This window comes from Bactrocera latifrons, unplaced genomic scaffold (genome assembly GCF_001853355.1).
Source record: "Bactrocera latifrons isolate USDA-ARS-PBARC rearing strain unplaced genomic scaffold, ASM185335v1 scaffold_75, whole genome shotgun sequence".
Lineage (NCBI taxonomy): Eukaryota > Metazoa > Arthropoda > Insecta > Diptera > Tephritidae > Bactrocera > Bactrocera latifrons.
In genome coordinates this window covers 686,848-713,481 of record NW_017537434.1, presented here as the reverse complement: position 1 = coordinate 713,481, position 26,634 = coordinate 686,848, and the positions used below count along the sequence as shown (strand labels likewise).

General features: G+C 35.9%; 3 protein-coding genes and 1 long non-coding RNA gene across 6 annotated transcripts in view; 2 read left to right on the top strand and 2 right to left on the bottom strand.

Moving 5' to 3' along the window:
* Positions 1-4,087, bottom strand: part of LOC108976331 — a 9,572-nt gene extending 5,485 nt beyond the window's left edge. Inside the window, exons 1-11 of the mRNA XM_018945358.1 lie at positions 3,992-4,087; positions 3,592-3,929; positions 3,205-3,525; positions 2,934-3,139; positions 2,572-2,780; positions 2,415-2,504; positions 2,192-2,350; positions 1,679-2,133; positions 1,196-1,574; positions 749-1,135; positions 168-669 (exon numbers count right to left, since the gene is read on the bottom strand). Coding sequence (XP_018800903.1) covers positions 168-669; positions 749-1,135; positions 1,196-1,574; positions 1,679-2,133; positions 2,192-2,350; positions 2,415-2,504; positions 2,572-2,780; positions 2,934-3,139; positions 3,205-3,525; positions 3,592-3,929; positions 3,992-4,087 — 3,142 coding nt within the window. The remainder of the gene's footprint in view (positions 1-167; positions 670-748; positions 1,136-1,195; positions 1,575-1,678; positions 2,134-2,191; positions 2,351-2,414; positions 2,505-2,571; positions 2,781-2,933; positions 3,140-3,204; positions 3,526-3,591; positions 3,930-3,991) is intronic.
* Positions 4,088-4,820: 733 nt separating this feature from the next.
* Positions 4,821-6,996, top strand: LOC108976332 (mesencephalic astrocyte-derived neurotrophic factor homolog). 3 transcript variants are annotated; one of them, XM_018945361.1, is made up of 5 exons: positions 4,821-4,939; positions 5,299-5,421; positions 5,524-5,648; positions 5,707-5,848; positions 6,622-6,996. In XM_018945361.1, exons 2-5 carry the CDS (start codon positions 5,340-5,342, stop codon positions 6,786-6,788), a joined length of 516 nt encoding a protein of 171 aa, XP_018800906.1. In that variant the 5' UTR covers positions 4,821-4,939; positions 5,299-5,339; the 3' UTR covers positions 6,789-6,996. The 3 variants fall into 3 exon arrangements, with proteins under 3 accessions (XP_018800906.1, XP_018800904.1, XP_018800905.1); XM_018945359.1 differs by lacking the exon at positions 4,821-4,939 and adding an exon at positions 4,956-5,088; XM_018945360.1 differs by lacking the exon at positions 4,821-4,939 and having other exon boundaries at positions 4,956-5,421.
* A 96-nt stretch (positions 6,997-7,092) lies between these two features.
* LOC108976333 overlaps positions 7,093-26,634 on the bottom strand; it is a 34,779-nt gene continuing 15,237 nt past the window's right edge. Inside the window, exons 2-4 of the mRNA XM_018945362.1 lie at positions 9,536-9,787; positions 9,323-9,476; positions 7,093-7,675 (exon numbers count right to left, since the gene is read on the bottom strand). Coding sequence (XP_018800907.1) covers positions 7,575-7,675; positions 9,323-9,476; positions 9,536-9,778 — 498 coding nt within the window. The 5' untranslated portion in view covers positions 9,779-9,787 and the 3' untranslated portion in view covers positions 7,093-7,574. The remainder of the gene's footprint in view (positions 7,676-9,322; positions 9,477-9,535; positions 9,788-26,634) is intronic.
* On the top strand, positions 19,447-20,159 carry LOC108976335. The gene is made up of 3 exons (XR_001993934.1): positions 19,447-19,625; positions 19,691-19,855; positions 19,915-20,159. It is a non-coding gene; the product is annotated as an uncharacterized LOC108976335 (long non-coding RNA).

Genomic DNA, 26,634 nt, shown 5'->3' with positions numbered 1-26,634 from the left:
AAGAACAATTAAAAAAAAAATTAATATCAATAAAAAAAAATTTAAAAAACAAACAAGGAAGAGCTAAGTTCGGGAGCAACCGAAAATTTTATAATCTTGCAACTTGCACGAATCAAAGCCAGGGAAATACCTTAAGGTGTAAAACCGACGAAACTTTCCCAACTCACCTTTACAATTACGCAATGCCAATATCTGCTGTGTTAGCAACTCCAAGGCTAAACCGATGAAGTCATCTTTATTCTGCGGCGTACAGTCCACAAGTTGAAGTATAGCATAAGCTAAGGCGCTAGTGAGCGGCAGACAGTGTATACGCCGACTTATATGCAAAACACCGTAAACTCTTTCCAGTTGTAGGGCTGCACATAAATCTCCCACTTCGCTAACAATGAAACGCGGCACATTTACCGTCGCCTGACTACGATCCATTATGCACTCAATGCCGCGATCGAGCAGCTGCAAACGTTGTGTTAGCGGCACCAATTCACTGATCGCGCCAACTTGCAGACGAAACTTGTGGCAGAGTACAAAACGCTGTTGTACGGCGCGCAGACGCTTCTCAAAGCTGCGACAATCGGCATGTGGCACAATCAATTGGAAGAATTCAATTAAATCCTTTTTCTTCTCTGCGTCCTCATCATCTATGGGCGCAGTGGGGTTCTCAAGCATGCTCTATAATTGAATACCAAATATAAAATAAAATGAAATATGAATAAAGTTTCGCAGATACACAACATGTTATCACACTAACCGCTAAAATATCAATGACTTGCATGCAGGCTTTGCTGTGTTTTTCAATACTTAGTGATTTGAAAAATTCGTAGGCGCGATCAAGTTTCTTTTTGCGCACTAATTGATAACAACACATGAAATTGGCAAATGTGGCATTCTCCGGCGATGCCTGCGTAAGTACACGTATGTCATCCAACATTTCGGGGAATTCCATCTTAATTACACGTTGCACAAAAAGCTCCATATTTGACTCTATATCACTGTCCGCTGGCCAGCCATATTTTACTTTCATTATTTTTATAACTTGAAATTCATATTCAATATTTATTTTAGTAGCAATTGGGTGTGTAGAATAGCGAAATTTTATAAGAGGATTTACAACCTCCGACCATGGCACTGGCGCGCTCTAAATGATTAAAAAAAGTATAAAATAAAGTGTGGTTTCTACAAAACGTCTCCTACATACTTTCAATACAAGTAAAGCGCACTCCATTCTATCATCCTCGTTGTGTAGGAGTTCAATGCACGCCACCGACCGCTCAAGCCAGCTGCTCAGGGAGTTACGATTGGCCACCAACAGTGCGATGTACTGACGTATGGCCTCCACTGGAGTTTTACCTTTCTCTTGAAATATGGGATAGAGAAAATCATTAACCAGACTTTTCAAATCATCCAAATGCACGCGTTGTAGTATAAATAGTGCTGCTTCATCCACTGAGTCTTTTAAATAATTATCCAGCGTAAACATTAAATTATAGCGCTTCTTCAACACCGACAAATCCTCCAATGCATTCACTAAGTCGCGAAATTTAATAATATTGTGTTCGTGTTGACGTCGTACGTCACTAGGAGCCAGAGTAGAGTTAGTGAGGGCGAGAAAGTTTAAGAAGTTATTAATACAGTTGTTGCAAATCAAATATTTATAATTCAGCTTAGTTGCCTACCCTACCAGTGCATGAATTCAATTTCTTCGAATATCTTCGCCACTTTGCTGGCAAATTCCAAACCAATCTCTGGCCAATGGTCCGAATATTGTAATGTACGCGTCTTTTGTATACACCATTCGGCAATGTATGGTGTCAATTTCGGATGTGTATTGCTGACGGTAGGCACGAATTGGCGCAGCCATTGCAACACGTGAAATGGTTCTGTGTGATTCGGTATAAGACTGAGTAGTTGTCGTAATTCCGATTCCTTTAAAAACTTCAAAGCGCTGGCATGTCGTTTGTAAATCAAACATGCCGCTGGCATATCGGTTTTAAATAATGCTATAATCATTTTAGCGAGATTTGCTTCATATACGAATTTTGACCATTCCGAATTGACCTCATAGGGATCCAGAATTGTGAGCGTTTCCAAACGTCGCAACTGCTCGTGTATTTCTAACCAATCCCTTTCATCATTCTAAAGATGGAATAAAAATGTTATAACAAAAATTTATTTTTGCATTGGTTTTACTTACTTCGTCCAAATGTTTCAGAATTTCCAACAAATAACGCTCCAAAGTTCGGCGAGAAGGCATATTAATCATGCGATTGTTTTTAAAAAATTCTTTGTTTTCAATATGTTTTAGCACGTCCAGCAGATCTTTGAAATTTTGTTCTAGTAATTCAGGGTTATTCTATAATAAAAGTTAAAAGTAAATTTAAAGCCCTTAAAACAATCTTACAACTATGACTACTTACATCGCCGAAGGACGTAATCGTCAGTAGTATACGTTTTGCTTTTGCCTCATAAAGCGGTTGTAAACACAGTTCAAACTGCTTGCCGAAACTCTGCAAAATTATGTACAAGTTATATTTTGTTTATTGTTAATATGTTTTTTTTTCTTTTTTTCATTACCTCAGCTTCATCTAAAAGCCCCTTTGATAGAAGTTTCCTAAAACGTTCACTAGGGTGTGTTTCTGACACCAAAACCATTTCAATCTCTTTTGGTATATTATCTGCATTTACCTCTTTACCACTGAGATAGTATAAATTAGCGGAAGATTTCGGCTGTTGCACAAGCCATGCGTGTTCTGGTACTTCCAGCTCATTGTTGCATTTAAAAGCTGGTTAAAAATTATTAAATATTTTGTAAGAACCAAAAAAAAATATGTTATATATAATTTATAAATGAAATATAAATGTGTTAAATATAATTTTAAAATCATTAAATATTTTGTAAAAACTATAAAATATGTTATATAATAATTTTTATTTACATGGATACTCCAAAAACTTAATACAGCGTTCATGTGTTCTCTCTGTCGACTTGACCAGCACGAGCAATTCAATATTGTCATCACTGCATTCCATAATGACAAGTTCATCGATAAGCAGTTCGTTATCATTTTGCATTTTAGGAAAGTGTAACATTTTTGTAATGTCGCAGAACTCTATTAAATGACCAGAGTTCGTTAAAAGTAAACTGAAAAGAAGACAAATATTATATGAATATATTTTTTCAAATACCTGCATGTTACAAATACTCACATATAATTATCTAAATTGAATAAACGTTTCACACCACTAAAACTTTCAGGCAAACTAATTTTGGAAATATTACCATTGTGTCTGCAGAAAACTTCCTTATGTGTGCCTGCTATAAACAATAAAGATTGTTCAACAGCTGTGTTGAAACTGCTCTGCGCTACCAATAGCGTTGCTTCTAAATTTTTTAAGCCAGGCTCATGGCTAATGATCTTTGTTATAGTCACTGTTTCGAACATGCTCTGATTAAAAGTAATCGTGTCATTTTCTCTCAAAGTAATATTTGGGTTTGCTTCTAATGGGGATTCGTCGATCTCACTGAGCCTAGAAAATGTAGTATATTGTAGTTACACTATTCTTTCAAAAAAAAACAAATATGAATTTACTTACTGATAAACACTTCCGTTAGTACAACTTATGTAAAACTTGCCGTTCAGTTGTTGTATACCCGCGAAAGTGCGTCCCGTTAAATGTATGTCCTCTGAGTTAACGGTTAAATTAAATAGCAGCAAACCTTTCGCAAATATTCCATGTATCTCGCCATTCTGCAGACCGACAACAATTAAATATCCTGTTTTGGATATTGCCACTGCATCAATGTGATCATCGAAACAAAGAAAACTGCATTTGGCAACCAATTCGTCTTCGAGCAGTATTAAGCTTCTATCCACGGAGATTACGACCTTTTTATTTTGCAATGAGGCAATTACTTCTGGATATTCTTTTACCTAACAACAAAAGTATTAGCAAAATATAAGTTTGCGACATAGATATTTGTTTTTTTTTTCACCTCCTCGGTACTTTGTATCTTAAACAGACCACGAGATGAAAATGCATTGGAAATGGTTTCATCTTCAATTTGTGATTGCTCAAAAATAGACCACATTTCGGATATTTGTAAATAAATATAGTTATGGAAAAAATAAGCTCCTTTAAAATTTCGCGACGCGCGTTTCTTTACTTTTGAACTTTTTCTATTGTGAATAGACTTTTATATGCTTGAAGGCGACATCTACTGCCTATTGGAAACAATATTTCTTGAAAATTTGGCAGGAGCTCCATAACTTGCGTATGAACACCACTTCTATGTGTAATTCCCTAGGGTCAATTGTCAGTTGTGCGATTGTGACGCCTGGAACACATAGAGGGCGTCAGACTGCAGGCAACAACTGTCAAATATATAAATACACACGTTCTTATGGACGCAGTTATGTAGTTGTACAGCTGCCTCAATAACTGTGTCCTTAAAACCGTGTGCATTTTAATATTTGACAGATGTCGCCTGCAGTCTGTCGCGTTCTATGTGTTCTCAGCGTGTTTTTTAATATTTGTAATTTTCCTTAAATGAATGCAGAATATCTCAATCATACTTATTATTATACTTGCTTTATAAACTTTTTATATCAGACTACTGCTTAATTTGGAGTTTTAACACAATTTTACAATAATTCGAGTTTGTTTCATGAAAATTAAAGTTTGACAATGTCATCTTCTACGCGTATCGGTATCCAAGTTCTAATATTTCACAGATTGCGGGCAGAAAACGTATGTATATAATATCGTAAATTATTAAACGTTTATAAATTTTTTTCTTGTAATTTTTCTGGTTGTTTAAGAAGATAAACCTTTCTAACAACTCTGGCGTGTAACAGCTGTATTTGGGTATTGCCATGTTTCATAAATCTACGTCATCACAAAATCTCATATGAGCAAGTCTCAGCCAATGACAAAGCGACAAGTGAGTGTCAAAAAATATTCTCATTACTTTAATTTCACCGGTTAAGCATTTATGAGCATTGAAATAAGATTTCCAAACAAAACTTTTCGTTTTTAATAAAACTGCAACTTAAAGAATAAAGTGGAAATTACAATTTTAGTGAATTAATTGTAAGTAGATAGTTATAATTCATTTAACTTGAGTTATTTGTATGCTTCAGTACTGATAAGCGGAAAATAAAAAAAAACCAAAAAGTATAAAAAGAGTGTCACGCACTTTTCTAGAATAGAAACGCTTACGTAGCGAGTAAACTGGTGGAATTTATAAACTATCTGTTGCCCTACAGTCGTTCAAACACATTGCATTTGCTATCCTTTCAGAATTTTCAAAAAATAAAGATTCTATTAAGTAGTGAGCCAATATGCGTTCCCTTTTACTGGTAATGGCGTTTGCCTTTGTACTAATTCATAGCAGCATAGCTTTGAAGGAAGACGAATGTGAAGGTAAGTTCTTTTGCGGGGGTGGTATGCCAATTGGCCATATTCTATTTAGGCCAATTCAAATATTTTTCTGTATGTACATATGTTTTAAATTGGTATTTTCAGTTTGTGTGAAGACAGTCAAACGTTTTGCTGATACATTGAATGATGACATAAAGAAGGATCATAAAAAAATTGAAGCTGAATTCAAAAGTTTCTGCAAAAAGCAAAAGAATAAGGAGCACAGATTTGTAAGTAAAACGAACTTACCATTTTGTGGGCGTTTACATTATATGCTTATTGTTATAGTGTTACTATCTGGGTGGTCTGGAAGAATCAGCGACTGGCATTTTGAATGAACTCAGCAAGCCATTGAGCTGGTCCATGCCTGCCGATAAGATCTGTGAGAAACTTAAGAAGAAGGATGCTCAGATCTGTGATTTACGTTATGGTAAGTCATAATCAATGAAAATAATGCCAACATGTACTTTCAAATATTGTAAATTTGTCCTTTAAGGATTATAAGATTCTTATTTTTTGCACAAACATATAGTGTTTTAATATATATACTATAAATGCTGTAAGTCGTTTGTATACCACTACAACAACAACTGCTATCGCAATAGTGATGTAAATAATGTTTTGGTAATAGAAACAACCATTTTTGTTTTAATTGGTGTTTAATCCGGATTTAATTGTTGTTGGTGCGCGCGGCACTTGTTTCGTGTGGTTGTTGTTGTAGCGGCAGAATTCTGCCGAGTAGAAAGTCCTTGGCCGGATAAAAATTCGGGTGCGTTCCGGTTTTCGTAGACCTGACTGTCGTGGGAACGTTCCGTCATTTAGCTCGGTTTATTGTTCAAGACAACGCTATAATCTCCGAAGAAAATATTCAGATTGGACCCCTATGGCGTATAGTTAGCATATTAGCACATAGTTCAAGTTCATATATGGAATCTTTGGTATCAGGAAAGGGTATTATAGTTTCGGCATAACCGAGTGTAACGTTATTTCTTGCTTTTTAAATCAATTTGAAAACTTTTTAGTAAGGCAAGACTCAAAGGGTTATTTAATATAAAAACGACAATAGTTGCTGATAACTAAATCTTTTCGCGATTGTTGCGAATATACCTGATATTTTCAAATAAATATCAAATATGTAAAAAATAAAATTGAAACATATTTTAAAATTTTTTTAAATTACTTCTTTTTTAATTTTACTTGCAGAAAAACAAATTGACTTGAACAATGTTGATCTGAAAAAATTGAAGGTTCGTGACCTGAAGAAAATTCTCAACGACTGGGATGAAGGCTGCGAAGGTTGCATTGAAAAAACTGACTTTATCAAGAGAATAGAAGAACTGAAACCAAAATATGCGCACAATGAGTTATAAAAAACAATGCCTGATTACCAATTTAATTTATATGCGAATACTTAATTCTACTCACATGAATATTTGTCATTATTTCAATGCTTTTCAATTTTTTTTTAGAAGAATTTAGTACAAAAATCTATGATTTTTGCTTTATAAGAGTTGATAATGTGAAAAGAAGTATATATCTGTAGACAGTATATGAAATAAAACACAGAAACCAACTTAAGACCGATGTTTTGTTAAAAATTGTTATTTTTCTTTATTCGATACAACAATCACACAAACAGTAAACATTTTGTTGTTTAATGTACATTTCATATTAATGCGTGTACCCATAAATATTAACAAATACATACATAGTATTTTTATATTTTGAAATTTTTGTTAATTGAAAAAAATTTGCACTAATTCCAGTAAATTCATACGATGAGCAAAGAGTGTGAAGAACAACACATTGTGGAGGCAAGTACGGTGAGTTTGGTTGGTAGATAGATAGTGAAAAAAATGTGATGAATTATAATAAAAATTTATTCTTTTATAAAATTTAAATTAAATTTATAAATAAATTATAATTAGTTTGGTAAATAAATGACGAAGAGTATATAGTTTCTGCTACTTGAAGTGTTGTGCATATTACTTGTCTTGTGCTGATTTTTCAAATGCTGTCGCATACATACTATATAGTACATACGCTCATGGTATGAACATTTAATTTGCACAGTTTGAAAAAAGAAAACAAGTTACTTCACACCTTTTATTTTTCCTTAAATATTTTAATTTCGTTTAATCGCTTTCGTTACTCGCTTAACGGCGGTATAATTGTTTGTTGTAGCGTCCCCTTTCGTTCTCCTGCAACAAAACCACGTATTCACTGTAAACAACGCACCAGCAGTAGGAGAGAATCGCTGTTAAAGAGAGATGAATAAAAATTTAAATTTTCGGAAATTCGTTTAATAAATTGTAATAATTAATTTTGAATCAAAATTAAAATATACCGGCCATAATGCTATTTATATATAGCAAGGTTACCATACGGGAACTTGTTATTATGCCTGATAGCTATATGGCCGATTCTAGTTCTACAGTTGCCTTGGAAAGTAATCAATGCCGAATTTGGTGAAGATATCTCGTGAAATGAAAAAGTTTTCCATACAAGAACTTGATTTTTAACGGACAGTTTGTATAGTCAATATATGCTACAGTGGGCCGATATCGGCGGTTTCGACAAATGAGCGACTTCTTAGAGAGAAAAGAACGATATCTCTCAAACAGACTGACCATTTCACTTATATACAGACAGATGGACAGAATGAGGACATGGCTAAATCCACTCAGCTCGTCAAGCTGATATATTGCATGTTTTATAGGGTGTCCTTCCTGGGTGGGTAAAAATAATAAAAAAAAAAAAATGTTGTAGTTATATTTAAGACTCGACTGTATTAGGGAATGTCGAAATGTATAGCATACTATTAGGCGGCACGAAATTTACATTGAATGGGAACACACGGTTCCCGTTGTTGCTGTTGTAACGGGTACTAATTCAAGTTAGATAAGTTGTCATCGACGTCATCCAACGGTAGCTCCAGGACAGGGTCGGATCAAAGGGGGAAGGGTGTCAGATGGGTAGGGTTAGCAGGGCATGCAAAGAGGTGGTTAGTGTTATGCGGAAACTCATTGTACGCTGAACAAATTTTTGATATTTCAGAGTGTATTCTGGATAAATATGAGTGTAACCTGTAACAGTATTCAGAACGAAGCTGCGCAAGGGTAATTCTCGTTTCTCACGGCAGCTCGAGCTTTTCGCTTCAATGGGTGGTGATTTGATTCCAAGTACGCATTCACTGGGAATGAGTCGGTTAATGGCTCCACTATGAATGCTGGTCAGTGCTTGTTAGTTGCTTGGAAGTTAGTTAGTTGCGTCCAAAGTCTGCTCGACTTAGTTGAGGAATGATATCCACGTAGTTAGGGGGCAAGAGAATTATTCGTATATCATCAAAAACTGGAGAAGAAGTTAGACTGAACGCTTATACCCCTGACCCTTTAACAAACGGTATTACATTTAAGAGATTTCAGGAACTTGTCAATTCGGCATAAAATCAAAACTTGCAATCAGAAACCCTATTTCAACCAATTTACCTAGATTAGATAAAAAAAGAGAATTGTACCGCGACCTAAGGCCTATTATGCCCTCTCCTAAGTCACAACGACTTACTTAGCCCCAGCATATTGATAAATTTTAATATAGTGTTATGTGGATCCAGCGTCACTCCTTTATATTTGCGGAGCAGCCTTCCTTTATGGTAGGGGGATCAACCGCAATTAAAGGTTTCGGTCCCACCATGTTCGTGTATGCTGCAGAGCAGGCGAGCTCATCAGCCAGTTCATTCCCGGCTATACCTTTGTAACCAGGCACCCAGATAAAGTGCACTCGGTTACGATCTGATAGACTGTTCAGTCATTCTGTACACACCTGCACCAATAGCGATTTGAGCTCGTATGTTCCAATTAACCTAACTTTCCGTGACATTATGTGCATTCTATGTTTCACTTACCTGTTGTGAGTAGTCCAACGACCAGCCATAGTATACCAGTCAGCATGTAACCGTCAATGAAGAACTTCACGGCAGTATAAATCACCGATATGAGTAAACCAATGGCTATCATAATGCCCAAAACAACCCATGGCATCATCAAATAGTGATTACGCTGAAAAAAAGCGACGATTATGAATATTTTGTGCAAACTGTTGTACGCCCGTCACTCACCTTCACTACGCCAATAATCATGAGCAATGATATAAGTATTGTCATACATAGATTTATAATTAATATAATCTTAACGGTATTCTTTGGCAGCCAATCGAAGTCTATGGTATTGAAATCTATGCGTAATGTCAAACTTATAACGATCGTTATAATGGATAGTGTGATCGCCAGAAGACCCGATATAATGGAGCCATTTCGTAGAGATTGGCAGAAGCAGCAAGTGTTCGTCAGTGGTTTAGACATATTTGCAAGCTGTAATAGGAAGAAGAACGCAATTAAATGAGGGAAATGGGAAAATAAGCAAAAATATAAATTTGTATTAAAGCAAGTAGGAAGACACGAAGTTCGAGTGTAACCGAAATACCTATACATAGGTGTTGGCAAAGATTTTTATTCGACTAGCTTGGTCGATGTATGTATGTAATATAAAGTCAASTGGAAGTTCGAAAAAAATCTTCATATGAGGCATATGCATGAGGGAAATATTGATCCAGTTCAGCCCAGTTCGGACCCAGGGGTCTATCATTGTAGTATTTCTGACAGATTGACCGATATTTGGCGATTGGATTCATAGCCGAGTTAATAACAGCGCCCCAGTCGCTTTTCTATTTGTTATTTGGCGGAAATTCAAGACACCAAGTGCAACCGGGGTTTTCTCCTCCTGATCTCTCCAAGGGAGTGGAAGTCTTTCTCCGGCACTACCACCGGCAGGTAATGAATCGAAAACCTTCAAAGATGGAGTGTTGTCTTCCATCCGGAAAACCTAACCTAGCCAGCACAGTCGCTATCTTTTGATTCGACTGCGGTACTCGCTGTTGTCAATGCGCAAAGGACCATAAATCTTCCTTGAAATCTTTCCCTCGAACACTCATCAGACGATGTCATTGTCCATGTCTCCGCACCGTATGGGACAAGATGGGGGATTTGTAGAGTTTGGTCTTTGTTCGGCAAGAGAGGACTTCGATTTTTCATACGCCAGCAGATGTAGACTCTTATAGATGCAATATATTGAAGGAGTCGCACGGTTCGTAGAGGTCCTTCACAATCCTGAAGGAGCTAATTTTCGTGCTGTCGAAAGCAGCTTTAAAATCGACGAAGATGTGGTGTGTGTCGAACCTTTATTCATGCGTCTTTTCCCAGATTTGGTTCTTGGTAAATATCTTGTCTTGATTTTCTAGGTCTTTAGACACACTGATAACGTCGGTGGGCTTTAATCTTTCACACAATACGCTCTATAGAACCTTATATGCGATGTTGAGATTGGCTTATCCCACCGTTGTCGCAGATTGTGTGGACAGATTGTTGTCGCAGATTGTGGTCGCAAGTGTGTAGACTGGACAGAGCACACTTAAATTCCAATCGTCGGCCATGCTTTCGTCCGACCGTATTCTACAAAGAAGCTGATGCATGTTCCTTATGAGTTCTTTAGCGCCGTATTTGAATAGCTCGACCGGCAAACCATCGGTTCCCGCTGCTTTGTTGTACTTCAGACGGGTAATTGTTATTCAAACTCTTTCATGGTAAGGCGATGGAACGTTTGCTCCATCGTCATCGATTGGGGAATTGGTTCACCATCTTCTGGAATTGTGCTTTCACTGCCATTCAGCAGGCTGGAGATAATTTTTAGTAAGCTCTGGGCATCGGTTACTAGATCACATACTTGGGTTCTACAAAAGTCTGCTCCGGTCTTGAAACCATTTTTTCCTAGAATTTTCGTGCATTATCCTGTGCGCTTGGTTTAGGATCAGCCACGTAAAAAACACTACCAATGAAAAGAAGACCACCCTAGGCGGCCAAAAAAGTAGATCCCTCACTTACTCAAGAAGCAAGTTTAAAATGCTTAAAAGCAAGCGGATACGTTCAAAATTAAGGAATTGAATTGAAGCGAACAGACTTTGAAAGATTTTCCGATTCAGAAATAATGAAATTTCCAACTAAACACGAGGCATTAATTTCCCTTGTTGTAAGACTACTTCAAAACTGTTAGGAAACCAGCACCTGGAAAGCTTTTTCTCACAAGCCTTATAGCCCAGACCTTGCCCCTTCTGATCGCCATTTTTTCACATCAGAACGGCGTATCAAAAATTGTTTTTTTTTCATTCTTGACATTCTTGACTTTTTTTCATTCAAGACTGACTCTTTTGGAATACCACCCACAAATTGCCAGATAGTTAGGAAGATAATACAGCTTCAGATGGGCGATATTTTGAATAATGCTATCGAAATGTTTTCCTTTATAAACGATACATTTTGGAAAAAAGCAGTTATTAGACCACATCATTGCAAAGTAAAAAAGCTTCGCTAAATTCCGTAAGAATTCTCATAAATGAACTTTTAATTACGGTATAAAGTTTATAGGCATGCGGCTTTGAACTTAAAACAAAATATTTTCCATTTATATTATATTTAATTGCCATAGTGTACACTCACTATAATTATATTTACATATATAAAAGTGGAAGCAATAATGCAAAGGTATATCAGCTTTTATAAATTCCTACATTTCTATTTACAGTTTGCAAGATCTATAAATATCCAAGGAGTTACGTAAGCACAATGAAGAAATCAAAGAAACCCCTAAACGAAAAAAATATTTCATTTCAATTATAAGCAGGTGAACTTGGCTTCATAAGTGAGGTGTGAGGAGTGGAGGATCGTCGTATGCATGAAGTGTGCGCCAGCTATTTCCATCACATATTCTTTTCGTCGAATGATTCATAGATCGTACTTGATTTCGATGCAAATTAACGTGTGCTCACGCGATGACGGAATAACCGTTGCAGGATGCAGATAAAAGCAATAGATAAATAAACAAGAATATGACAAAGTGCAATAACAATTTCTACAATCATTATACTATTTGCACATATTTTTATTGTTCGCACATTATTCGTCAGCTATTAGACAACACAGGCAGAGTTATTAAGTAAATATCACCCAATATACTGTATCCGTTCGTTGAGATCAAATGATAAATAAACATTTAATGACAAAACACCGCTTTGTTAGTTGCTCTTGAATGTACAGTTTTATTGACAGCTTTCAAATTGTTGACTGCAACGTTCAAAATTCGATAAAGGCAACGTTAAATGCACGCTTTCAATAACATGTCATACGCCAGAAGCTGGTCAGCGCATTTTATTACAATAACCGGATAAGTCAGCGGCAGTACATGGTTTCGTCAAATAAGTGGCTTCTTATAGAGAAAAGGATGTGTGAAAATTTTCGGATCGGTATCTCAAAAACCGTGAGGTTAGTTCACGTATATACAGACAGACGTACTCATGCTATATCCATACAGCTCGCCACGCTGATCATTTATTGGTTAGTCGAAAAACTCTTTTCGTATTTCTAATCAAAATTAAACTTATTTTTTTATGTTTATACTAATAAATAAATAAACAAATATACTATATGCCATTTCAAAATATAGCGAATTTCTTCATTATTTTCACTCATTTTTGAACAGCTATAACTTTTTTTCAACGTCCCCGAACTTCCCTTGGTTTTTGGTTAAATCAAGCTTAAAATCTCAGCTTTCCAACACTATATGGTATTAGACAATGTGAGTGGTAGCACTGGAGATATACGACTGCAACGACATCTATTGACAAAATACGAAAATACTTTTTCGACTACCCAATATTTGATCAAATGTACTAACTTTCAATTTTGTAAGTATCAAAAAAAGTGCACAAATTCATCAAGCTATCCGCGTAGTAATACTTTTCGCTCATTTGATATTTATGAGAGACAATAAATTCAAGCTAATCGCGCAACATGCCACATGCCTAGTAGTGCCCAGAGGCGTACGAACATTTCCAAGTACTATTACTTGTATTTGCATACGATCTGATGCATTCCCCTGACGCTTGGTTGTTGGTTATATTATTGACATATAGTAAAATACACGAATGTCAAGCGCTTCAGCGTAAGACTAGCTTCTGTGATGACGAACAATGAAGACTAGCTAAACGCCTGGATAAATGGTTATGTTCACAAGTTTATTTTAATTGCAAAAAAAATTAAAAAAAATATTTTTAAAAAATACAACAAGTAATTGAAAAAACAAAAAAAAGTATTTGCCTGTTCAAATATACTACATATGAATATATGTATGTATTTGTACAAGGCAGTTGACTTTTCAGACGATTTACACTCAAGTGCATGACTTTGAAAGCGATCTAATGCTATGAGAAAGTGAAATACATATATACAATAATATGTATATTGAACACTTACGAACGAATATGTATGTATGTATGTACTTAGCAGAACAGTAAAAATTCCATTTGAATTTTTATTCAATAAATAAAAAATTGTCTTTGCATTATCACTAAACACCAATGGCTGAACTTTTACGTTCGCTGGGTCAAATAGACCACATGATAGAAAAATCTAGAGATTAATGACAAATGTGAATATTTTTGATGAAAATTTTAAATATTATTTGAGTCATACGCGATCGTCGAAGGCTCTAAAAAATTCTGCTGCAGATTTCTTGCCTTCTAGTCAAAACAAATTGTCCATATAACGACCTCTGATAGAAAAAAATTAGAATTGCGACGTTTTTTCAACAAAAGTAGAATATTACCAAAAATTTTGGTAATTTTTTGGGCTGTCAAATCAGATTAAAAACTGATAAGTTATAGTATGGAGGGTACATATGGGTTTTTCAATAAGAACGCTACAAAAGTTTTTACAAAGTTAGAACAAAAACGGTTTGGGATATCAATGAAATTCTTTATTTTTGTAAAAGTACAATCGATGGCATTACCGGTACGTTTGCAGAAGTCCAGACGCTGTACCCAATTTTTGACGGTTTTCAAGCATAAATCAGCCGATACTGCTGTACCTCCACGTTCGATATTCGTACGAAGTTCAGCAATCGTCGCTGGCTTGTTGCCAAAGGCCATAAACTTTACGTAGCTCCACTGAAAATAGTCTAACGATGTCAAATCGCACGACCGAGGCGGCCAATTTACTGGGCCATTTCGTGAGTTAACACGTTCACCAAACTTGGTTTTCAATAAATCGATTGCGACACTGGCTATGTGGCTTGTGGCGCCGTCCCGTTGGAACCGCATATTGTCCAAGTTCATGCCGTCCAATTCGGGCCAAAAATATTCCATGGGAAGAAGTACGGCCAAATGACGCCGTCGGCACCTAAACCGCACCAAACCGTAATTTTTTTCGAGATGCAATGGCGACTTATGAAGGCGTGGATTTCTGACTACCCAATAAAGCATATTTTGCTTATTGACGATGTCAATCAGTCAGATATGAAACTCTCGCTGAAGATGATTTATCGATAAAAATCCCGATTATTTTCCAGTTGTTGCTCAGTGCAATTCACGAACACACGACGAAGCTGGTGGTCAAGCGGCTTCAGGTCTTGTGTCAATTTGACACGGCTTGATCAAGGATGTAGGCTGAGATCTTTTCGCGGAATTCGCCACACCGACGTCATAGAGACAACGCCCAACGCTTGAGAACGACGTGCGGGAATCTGATTTGGGTCTTCCTCAATTGATGCGCTAGTGGCAGCAATATTCTCGTCACTACGGTCACTTCTTTCTTTCACTGACATGAGAATTTTTTGTACTGTGTCTGTGGATTAAAATTTTTCCTCAATGGTTGATCTGACATAACGATTCTGACGATCAAAAATTGGACGTAGCGCTTTTAAAGTTAAGGCCACTGACTCCAAATTTCTAGAGTAAATTTTAATAATTTTGACTCGTTGTTGGATCGTATATCCTTACATGATGAAATGGCAGGCCTTACTGAAGAGAAATGTCAAAAGAGAATAAAAAAATATGGAGTCGTTTGCTGAAGAGACAAATGAGACTAAAAGTGCCAGTCGTAGTATGGTATAATGAGACTCTGATATTATGGGTGATCTGCTGAAAGATTATGGGTAACATTTACTGTTTTTTCATTACTTGGGTGTTTTATAAGAACTTTTGGCGCAGGTTCTACATATTTAGTGGACTGCAATCTATCGTTATATTAGAAATGGTGGCACCTTAAATTTTTGACAGAGCCAGGTGGTAACCAAGAGCAGCCTGCTCATGCCACAAACACACCCGAAAACTTTTCCTTGTGCTATCGGTTTGACTGTTATAATTAGATATTTTAACAAAACTACTGAAGATTTATTTACAGTAAGCACAATCCCACCCAACACTTTTTAGTTATTTTTCATTTCGCTACCGCAGAAGTGACGTGTGGAGCACTATGTGAGGGCCACACCTCAGCAACATTAATGCGCAAATCAGAATTAACACACTTCATAAGGTAAGAAGACCAAGTAAAAACAAAAGCAAGATAATAAGCAGAAGATCAAGCAGAATGCCTGATATGCGATCCAAACAAACAGTGCCATAAATTAAGTACGCACTCTTAGATGGATAGACATATACAAGTATACATAGGTATATTTACAACAACACACACTCGTACACATTTCTAGTAAAGTTATATAGAAATAAAGATGCGTGGTTTTATCGATCGGGCGTGCTCTAGATAACAGCTGCGCAGATCCGCTTGTAGTTCGCAAAATCGATGAACATTTTTTGTTTAGCGACTGATTTATCGTGCATCTGGCCAATTTAGCTGGCGGCTGCTTAACGAATAAATACAATTAGCAAAAAAGTATTATAGTATACTACAACAAATTAATGGTGCCAACACCAACAACATTTGCCCAGCCAACATTCGCAGACCCAGCTAGACGCTAGTGAGTTAATGAACTAATTGCCACCGACGCCGATTGCTTAGGCCGTTCAAACGAGCTGATTGCAGAAAAAAGAAGCTAATGAACAAAAAATATGTAAGGAAACATTAAATAAATACCCTCTAGGAATAGTCCGTTTCAATATGGAATGATTATTGATTTCAGAATTTATACAATTGTGAAGATTTGAACCCAGAGCCTTATAAAACTCAACTCAAGAGTTTTAGAGTTTACAACAGCGCACCAACTGTGCTTCCCCCTGATTCTTCCAAAGGAGTTGAGGTCTTCTACTTCCTCTGCTTCCCCCGCGCGCACCCATCTTAGAGCTGGAGTGTTTTCATCGATTCGGACGACATGGCCTAGCTAGTGCAGCCACTGTCTCTTAATTCGCTGATCTATGTCTATGTTTCCAATGCGCCATAAATCTTCTGCAGAACCTTTCTTTCGAAAACTCGTAGCGCCGACTCATCAGATGTTCTCATCGTCCATCCTTCTCCACCATATAGCAGGACGGGGATGAGAGTTTGGTCTTTGTTTGTCGAGAGCACTTTTCTTGTACTCGATTAGGCTCTGCAGCTCGAATTATTTTCTGCAACAATAGAATGAAGAAGTCGTATGATCTTGCGACTTTTAGTCTAAAACCACGTTTGGTATCGAACAGCTCGGAGAGATCTTTCTATTCTACGAAAAAAATTTATGGGAATTGCCGCAAAAACTATAAAGAACTCTCGGCTATTATATTCTTACACTTCAATTTAGCTAAATTATTTCAAACGTAATTCTTTATTGAGATTTCATCTGATTAAAAATATTAATTTTACATTTGATGACCAGTAAGCAAAGGTTGATGTGATTTTATTCGATTTGTATCAAGACGGAAACCATGGAGTATGAAAATCATTGGTAACTTAAGATAAGTATAAGGTGTTGTATTGTTCAATTGCTGTTTGTTAGCTTCGGGTAGCAGTAACCCAAATTACTTACATTGTGTATGGCTAGAAGTACCATAGAGTAAGCAACATAAACTACCCAATTTTCATAATAAGTGCTTATTTCGTATATAATGCCTCGGCAGAAGGCTCCAAAAAATATGCCGAGAAAAACTGATTACGATAGTAATTTCCTTAATTCTTGTGTAAACATATTATAATTAAATTAATATTTTAGTATATATTATTGTAGTGTATCTACATATACTAGATATAAACACTTGAGAACTGTTACAAGGTTTTCTAGCCGCATTGTGGCTGCTGTTGACTGGGTCGTTGAAAATCACACTGTGCTGTGATATTTTTCCAGCTTGGCAGCGGTTGTTAGGCGTGTTCATAATATTCAACCACATTTCCATTTTTGATAGAAAAATGTATACAAATACATATTTGCTAGTTTAGATTTGGAACATTTCCATTTATACATGTAAATTAGAGTGAATTATGTAAGTTTATATTTTTGCTTTTTAATTATTTGTGTTTATACGGTTTTTTATTTGAAGATTCAGAAGATTTTACGCAATTTTCATTCGGCATAACTTAAATACATGTCTGTGTATCAGAATTTRTATACAATATTAATTAAACGAAATGTTTATTCGAAAGATTTAGGCATATTTTCTAAAAAAAAATGTTACATTACCGACATGTGTTGTCCGACTGCCAAAAAAAAATTAAATTAGGAAGGTTATCGAATAAATAAACCGTCTTGATGGGCTTATTATTATTTTGTTTAATTTTCGGCGGGCAAAAAACACACAGAAGGTCGAGGGTTTAAAACCAAATCGGCGCAAAAGTTACAAAAAAGAAATACCGATACTATCGGCAGTTGATATCGTAACTTCTCATAAWATTGCAAGTATTTTTTGTCAGATGAAAAATTTGGTAATCCTATATTCGTCGGAAAACTTGAAGASGAGCAAATTAATAATTCGAAAAACATCGAAAAAGTGGTAAAAATTTATCGAGCAGGGATAGAATCATAGCTAAGCTCATATATTTTTACTAAGCTTGATAAAATTTGTGCCGAACAGGTGTTTCGAGATGAACATGAATGCTAAGTGGAGGCCCGGCAAATCGAATTTAGACCTTATTTAATTTGTTCTGCTAAAGAATCAACCTTCGCAAGTGTTTCATATTTACATATACTCTCTAAAAACGGTTTTAGTTCTAAGAAGATCTGAGTACTGTGATATTAAGTGGAATGGACTTAGAAATCCTTTTGTGTTCACAGCTCCATTATGAACTCAGTTCAGCTACAATAGGCTATTCTGAGAGCGGAAGTAGCCTAAATGCAGGTAATGTTAATCGAATATGCAATAGAAAAGTTTTAAAGGCAGTGAGATAATGCTAATAACAGTTGCTCCAAGCAAAGGTACTTCTATAGTCTCTTTTTCGACAGAACACACGTCAGTCACGTGTCAAGCTGTTATTTTATTTTTGTTTAGTATTGTTTGACATTTTATCACGGAAAGATTTACACCTGAACAACGTTTACAAATCGTTCAATTTTAATATGAAAATTCACGTTCTGTAAAAAATATATTTCGAACACTTCACTCATCTAATGGCCAACATAATCAGGTTACTGAGCAACACCATCACCAATCTTGAGACCCAGCACTAATTATTGGATAATGTTCGACAGTATAGACCACGTCCAGCACGCAGTGAAGAAAATATATGTATAATAAATAATATATGCCCATTTCTGGCTCAATGGATATGTAAAAATGCATAATTGCCAGATTTTAAACGAAGGCAACTTGAAGAGATTCAAGAGCTGCTGTTTCTTCAAAAATGATACCGATGAGAACGTAACTGTTAATGGTGACCATTATCGCGTCATAATAATTGAAATGCTCGAACGAGTCACCGAAAATGGGACTCAATGGCCAACATTTGAAAAAGATAATCTTCAAAAATAAATGCTTAAAAATGTTCTTTCGAATGATAATAAACATTCCCCATTAAATTTGAAGTTTATGTGTTTTTTCTTAAAAAAAAGTAAGAAACCTCGAAATGGATCACCCTTTATATAGCACAACGATCAAATTGTAATTGCATACATACAAAGGCGAGCTTAAACGGAAATAATTTTTTGTTTGTTTATAAATTTTAACTTTAATTGTTTTTGTAATTTCTTGCTTCTTTGGGTTTTCAAAGTTTTGAGGAAATTTTCACTAAAAAAGGACACAGCAAATGCACAAAACAATGTGTTAACAACCATTCATTCAGAAAACAACAGAATATGATAAACAAATAATAGTTGACTGAGCAAAACCACTAAATTAGCTGAAACTTCAAGCTTTGCGTGGGTGAAAGACCTGACTGCCTAGGTAGCTGACAATCAAGTTCGTTGGTATGTATCACGTCATTTTCAGCGGCAACAAAAATACACGTAATAAATAAAATATTTCTTGTAAGTTGTTTATTTGAAAATCACATAAAGCTTTCGAAGAATCTCAAGCGTGGGCTGTAGCTCCGGCGAAATTTGCATAAATCGCATAAAAATCAATGACGGGCATCAAATGAAAAATGAAATTGATCTCTTTACAGTCAGTACTGATGTGGGTGCACACACATGCATAAGTAAGTGCATGGTGGAGAGAGAAGATCACAAATTTTTGATAATTTTAATTGATTTTTAGTCTTTGGCTGGAGAAAGAATTCATTAAAAATTTAAATGTTATGCGTCTTTGGCTCCTGTGCACAAGTGTAGCAGATCTATTCATAAAAGTAATAAAATTTGCAGAGGGGAGACTCTGGCAGTGACGAATTATTGAAAAGTAAGGCGGAAGAAAGAACTGAAATTGAAGTTAAATGATTTTGTGAGATGAATGAGATGTCATTAGGTTTAAATTTAGTAAAAAGCGCTACAATTTTGATGCAGTAAATTTTACCTGATGCCAACGTTCGTTTTCCTAAACTCTCTTGACTACATTGACTTCCCGAGCTGCCCAATTCGAACTGAACTTTGTGATATACATATGTATAATGATACATTGATTATCGATTGTGTTGTATAATTGATTTAACTGTGGTGCCTCTACACTGCAGAGCAGTACAAAAAGTTCTTGGAATGCTTTGTGTGTAGGATGTGGTAGCGGTTTATGTTTTGGTAAGGATACTTTTAATTGTGGACAAGGTTTGGAATGGAAGCAGAAGGAGACTAATAGATTGGCAGTATGAATCAGAAGCGTGAATATCACATATAAATGTTGGTATCTGCACCCAAACTAGAAGTGGGCTGAAATTTAGTTCTTAATGAGAATAGTTTTAAGTTGCTTTTGTCGGTAAAATGCCTAGATTATTAAGGTGCAGTGAGCCGATATGAGAAAAAAAAAAATAAGATGAGTAAGAATAATAATATAAATATAGACAAAGTTCTGCCACGGTTAATTCCAAGCTCGTATTGCACTCGAACAACATATTCAGTGTCCTGCTCTAAAATTTTCCTGCAGTCTTCTCGTTATGTCAGCCTCATGCTGCGGGCTTGTGCCGCCACCAGACAGTGACCACTTTGTCTTCCGATCATGTTCCTACATTCTCTTCTATGGAGTGCTAATAGGAATTTTGTGTACATGACTTTTGCAGTCCTGCACCCAGGTAGCTCGTTTCATCCACTTTTTATCCATCCATTTCTGTCGAGATCGTCGTATAGACAAAACATGGGTTTGCTAATGTTTATCGAGATCGAGACCATTGGCAATCCCGTCCACTATTTCATTGCCCTCGATGCCTTTGTAGCCTGGCACCCGGTAAAAGTTAACTTGCTTACTTTTGGGAACACTTTGCAGTGCTGCCCTGCCTCCCAATACACTTCTGGACGAAATGCGATTGGAGGTTAATGCCTTGATTTCTGATTAGATGTCTACGTAGATACTGACTGTGGCATTGCCTGCAGGAGCAGTAAAGGCCAGCTCCGCTACAAAGACCTCAGCTAGATGCCTAGTTGTCCGGCCACTTAAAGTGTTGCCTTATACCGCTTCTCCATACACATGGTCGGACAAAGATGTTTAAATCGACTCAGCTTTTCAGGCTGATCATCGTTGTAATACTATAAGTGAGTATTTGCCGTTCCGTCGAAAATGAGTAGGTGCATTATTAACTGCTGATCAAACCACAGAGTTCTAAAACCAAATTAAATATTATTGGCGTGCATTATTACATAATTAGTTATTGTCATGATCGATGAATATGAGGAGCTATGACTTAATACATTTTATGACTAAGTTACACAACTTTTTCTTCGCAAAATAATGATGTAATCAAACCTCTTGTAGGCAAAATTACATTGTGTAAACATATTGAACGTGTATTGAATTAATACATGGGATAATATTTTGCAAAAAAAAAAAAAAAAAATCAAAAGAGCCAAATGTGGAGCATTTACGTACAGACATAAGTACAGAAAGTAATTCAAATGTGCATGCGAAGGCATATAAATCTATATATGTACATATGTATATGTGTATCACGTGAATATATACAAATAAACTTATATATAGTAACATGTGTGTACACACATATATATATTTCAAAGTTACCTTCATAACCTACCCTACAGTAGTTCGGCGCACATGTGTGTTGCTTACCAATTACGTCATATGAATTTTAATTGAATTGGAGCAATATACATATAAACGTGTTTGTAAACAATGAGTACACGCATGAGCGCACGTCTTAAAGAAAATGTGCAAAGACCAAAACAACAGAGACCAAAAACTTGGCCACGGAACATTACAATAGTGCATATGTATGTACATACATATGTGTGTAAGTATGTATTTTTTGGTATGTAATGTGGCATAGAATTTATAGAATTTTACTTAGAATTTTTAAACACTCATATGCACTTTCGGCTTTGCACTCGCATTTTGCAAATATATCTGTACAAAGATACGGCGGCGTGTTTGTGGCTACTGTAATTGTCTTCAAGTGGAAATCAATTAATGCATTCAAGCGGCAAACTTCAAAGCCATGAGCACAACAACACAACAGCAATCGGTCAGATCGATCGATCGCTTGTTAACTTAATCAAAACCGCTTAGTCTCCACTCTGCCGCAGGGCATTTTAGGCTTTGATGCTCGACATGTGTGCATTCACTTAGAGTTGTGTGCATTTATGGTCAATGATTTTTATACACTCGCAACAATGTTGCTGCGAGTATTATAGCTKTGCTCACATAACGGTTGTTTGTAAGTCCTAAAACTAAAAGAGTCAGATATAGGGTTATATATACCAAAGTGATCAGGGTGACGAGTAGAGTTGAAATCCGGATGTCTGTCTATCCGTCTGTGCAAGCTGTAACTTGAGTAAAGATTGAGATGTCTTGATGAAACTTGTCACGAGAGAGTATAAAATGTTCGGTGACAAACGAACTTAGCCCTTCCTTACTTGTTACAAGTAAATTACTGAAAAGTCAATTAATGTGCAAAAAATAAGATTGCAAGTTGTTGTGGGTATGAAAAAGGACTATTTTTTGGTAATAACGGAATGTAAGGAAATTTTGTAGGAAATAAAGTTGTGCAGAAATACAATAAAATCTTCGTGAAATTATTAAATACACTAAAATTAAAACAAAAAAATGAAGTGTTACTGAAAATTAAGTCACATTGGGCGAGTTTAAAATATTTGTTTTTTCCGAAAATTTCAGTATTTCTTTATTAATATTGTATGTATGTAACAATGAAAAATCTAATAAAAATTTTTAATTTTTTTATGAAAAAGAAATTGTTGAAAAAGGCAGTTTTTTATCCGATGGAACCCATGTAGCCCTTTAAATATCGCTCATACGCAGCGTACATACAATCAGATAACTTGACTGAAACACAGTATACATAAAGAAGATTATGTAGCAGGATATACCTACATACATTTATGCCTAATTTCTGATAACGCTTGCATATATATATGTAGTTATAATTTTATGTGAATCAGCTGTGGGGAGCATTTTAAGGGAAATTTCCGAAAAATCTATTTTTTTGTTGCTTTATCGGATAGTATACACTGTAATAAACATTCTCTCAAAATTTAAAAGCGAATACGGTCACTACATCGTTTCTTGTAGAAAGGGAACAGAGTGGAGAACGTAGCGACTCCAATCTTTAAATCTCCCACATCTGGGCTGTAGGGCTACTGCGGAAGGGGGTGTGAAGCGCGGCGTTGTTGTAGTACAACTTCCAATCGGCTGTGATGTCTTGTCGAACCCGATTGACCCTTCGTTTGAATCTCTTGAGGCCCTGCACGTAAAATTTGGCATTGGCGGTTTGTCCAGGAGGAACAAATTCATGATGAACGATGCCTTTGATGTCAAAAAAGATAGTGAGCATTGTTTTCACTTTGGATTTGCTTTTTCTTCCCTTCTTTGGGTGAGGAGACGCCAGCGTGTGAAACTCGGAAGATTGCCTACTCAAAGATCCATGACCCGTGATTACGTTATTTATATAGATTTATCGAGTTTCACACAGAATTTAATCGTCTACCTCTGCTCTAACGAACGCTGCATTTTTGGCTTGCACCACTCACAGAAACACGTCGCGCCAAAATGTTTGTCCTGACTCTCTAGGGCTCGGAGAAAACTGACCAGCCGCTCGTTCATTAGCTAGCAACGCCCTTCTAGTACAGAAGTACAGCCGCGGCGGAAGAAAATCAATCCTATTACTTTTACACCGCCAGCTTGATAGCAGCCACTTTTGCCTAAAACACTATAGTGATCCGGTTGCCTAAGGTAAGATCTACGGATAGCTTACTACAGAAAACCTTCCTCCTATACCGACTTCTCTCTTCCACATATCGCTCTTCTGCAAGTGATTAGAGAAAAAGCCGTCACGAGTGGCCTTTGCGACGAGGTTCCAAGTTTTTGGAATACAGTTGATTGTGAAGAGAACTTCAGAGAATTACTATAGTCAACAATTTAATTTTTATATTTAATAAAAGTAATAAAATAAACAATACTGTTTACAGATAATTTATGTATACATATAAGTATGTATGTAAAACCCTACATATATCTATCTCGCTTAGTTTTAGGTCATGCGTACTTCGTAGGTTTCGAGAATATAAAAATTATTGTAAAATGACTTGTAAAATGAGGTTCAATGAGGTTTCACACACACATTTTATTTATTTGTTAATAGGTTATTGTCATAAAAGCTTCTACATTAAAAGAGTCATGTTTTTCAAAAATAGCAATACTTGTTTGAAGAACAAAATTTATGCAAAAATGTTTGGTAGTTTACAAATATTGCCTTATAATTAAAAATCTTACTAATCGATGAGATCATTTAGCTAGTGTGGAAGCCATAAGCGATTTAGGTAAGACATCTTACACATGTGGCTAAAACATGAATTCCAGAAATCTAGCAGTTGAAACAGATAGATGTTGAAATCAAAATTTGTACAAATACTTATAAACACATACATATGTACCGTCAGGCACAGGTTAAAAGGTAAACATAGTTGGTTGATTTTAATATACAATATTGAATATATTCACACTCTTTTTCGAAAACTTTAATTTATTCGCCGGTATTTCTGCAGCAAGCACCATGAAAGGTAAGCTATGCTTGACCGGTTATTGAATTGGCTGTTAATGAATGTGGTTGGCCGGCTGCGAGTTTGACTGTGGCGCCACCGAAAAGTAGTCAGCTACATAAAATAATATAAACAAATTTAGGTTTGAATGCACAAAATATTATTTGAGTACTACACTTCTGATGAATACTTAATTTTGCATAAATGTATGCAGAAATCATTATAAAGTCATTAGGGCGCACAATAACTCAAATAAAGCTCGTAAGCTAAAAATAATTTCCATTAAATTTGAGTCTAAAATATATGCACATACATACTTATGTATATATATGTATATAAAGTGTAAAGATTAGACAATTTGCTGACCATTGTGTGTTTAGAGTACATTGTGTTTTTGGAGTAGATACAGTAGTGTTTTATCCGCAACACTTCCGTGGTGAAAATGTCTAATTTAATTGACCGTAAAATTCAGTCAACAAAAATAGATACATTCACGCAAATGTCAAACTAAAGCACCGGTAAACTATGAAAGTGGACAGCTAAAACTGTGAAACAAACATATACCTAGGTATATACATATAAGTATGTATGTTTGAACGTCTCTACATCTGTCGATTGCCGTCGATTGCGTATACTTGTCAATGACCGCTAGATTTGTTGGCCGCGTGTTCGTAAAAAAGGTGCGTTGACTGTAAACAAATGTGCTCACACAGCCATATATACATATTATATGTCAATAGAATATGTAGATATGTATGTATATAAATGCGATTGAAAGCGATCAGATAGACATTCATAGACGCACAAAACAAACAACAACAAAACAGAAAAGTACTTGAAATGAGTGGCCGCAGTGCGTCGTTGGAAATGGTGCGTCTAACGCAATTATCACACACGTGGAGACACAAAAAACACACAAAAATACTTGTAAATGTACACTTGACACCTGACAATATAAAAGTGTCTGTAAATAAACTAAAAAAAAAGAGAAAATACAAATAGTGATGACTAGAAAAGAGGGAAAATAATTTATAGTATTCCCAGAGCAGTAAAGGGTTGTCTTTTGGGAGGTGCAGCAGAAACCTTTCTTTCAAATATTATATCGTAAAAACTTAAGAATTCGCATCTATGTCTTGGCGGACAAAAACTTGCCCAGAGACGACTCGGAAAGCTTCCATTCCGCTCATATCTTACAATAAAAGCAATTCGGCGAAGAAAAACACATCTGGATTATATTTATTCAACATAGAAAATAATTTTTGTATTCTTCCAACATTTTGAAATCGTAATTGTTGTACATTTGGTATTTTGGTTCTAAATAGAACTTAGTCCAGACAATTTTTCCTGAAAAAATTCCTGAAAAAATTCGTTAAGGTCTGAGGATCGGAACTGGAAAATTTTGTAGGTGCGAAACCATTCGGAACCCGATTCATTAGAAAAAAAATAATAAAATTATTACGATTTGAACAAAGTGTTCACTCCAGCTCCGTTTGCATAATAAAACCCATTTACGCCAATTTTCGATGACCAGTTGCATCATTTCAGCTGTAATTTCTGCCATAGAGTACCTAGTAGTGTCTTTTTTCTTGTTTGCCCTAAACCTTTGATGTAACATAAAGAATAATAGAATAAAATCTAGGAGTTCAAATCGCATGATCACGTGAACATGAGGCGGCGCACAGTCTTGTTGGAAATAGAGTCGGTAAACATCATTCATTTGTTTCCCATTTCGAAAGAAATAAGAACCGATGATCCCACTATACCACAATTCGCAACAAACGGTAAATTTTTATACTCTCGCAACAAAGTTGCTAAGGAGAGTATTATAGTT

Excerpts from the sequence above, each read along its gene's own strand:
- LOC108976332 (XM_018945361.1), top strand. The coding sequence starts at position 5,340 with ATGCGTTCCCTTTTACTGGTAATGGCGTTTGCCTTTGTACTAATTCAT. Across the intron at positions 5,422-5,523 it reads GAAGGAAGACGAATGTGAAG|TTTGTGTGAAGACAGTCAAA; the intron begins GTAAGTTCTTTT and ends TGGTATTTTCAG. Across the intron at positions 5,849-6,621 it reads GATCTGTGATTTACGTTATG|AAAAACAAATTGACTTGAAC; the intron begins GTAAGTCATAAT and ends TTTTACTTGCAG.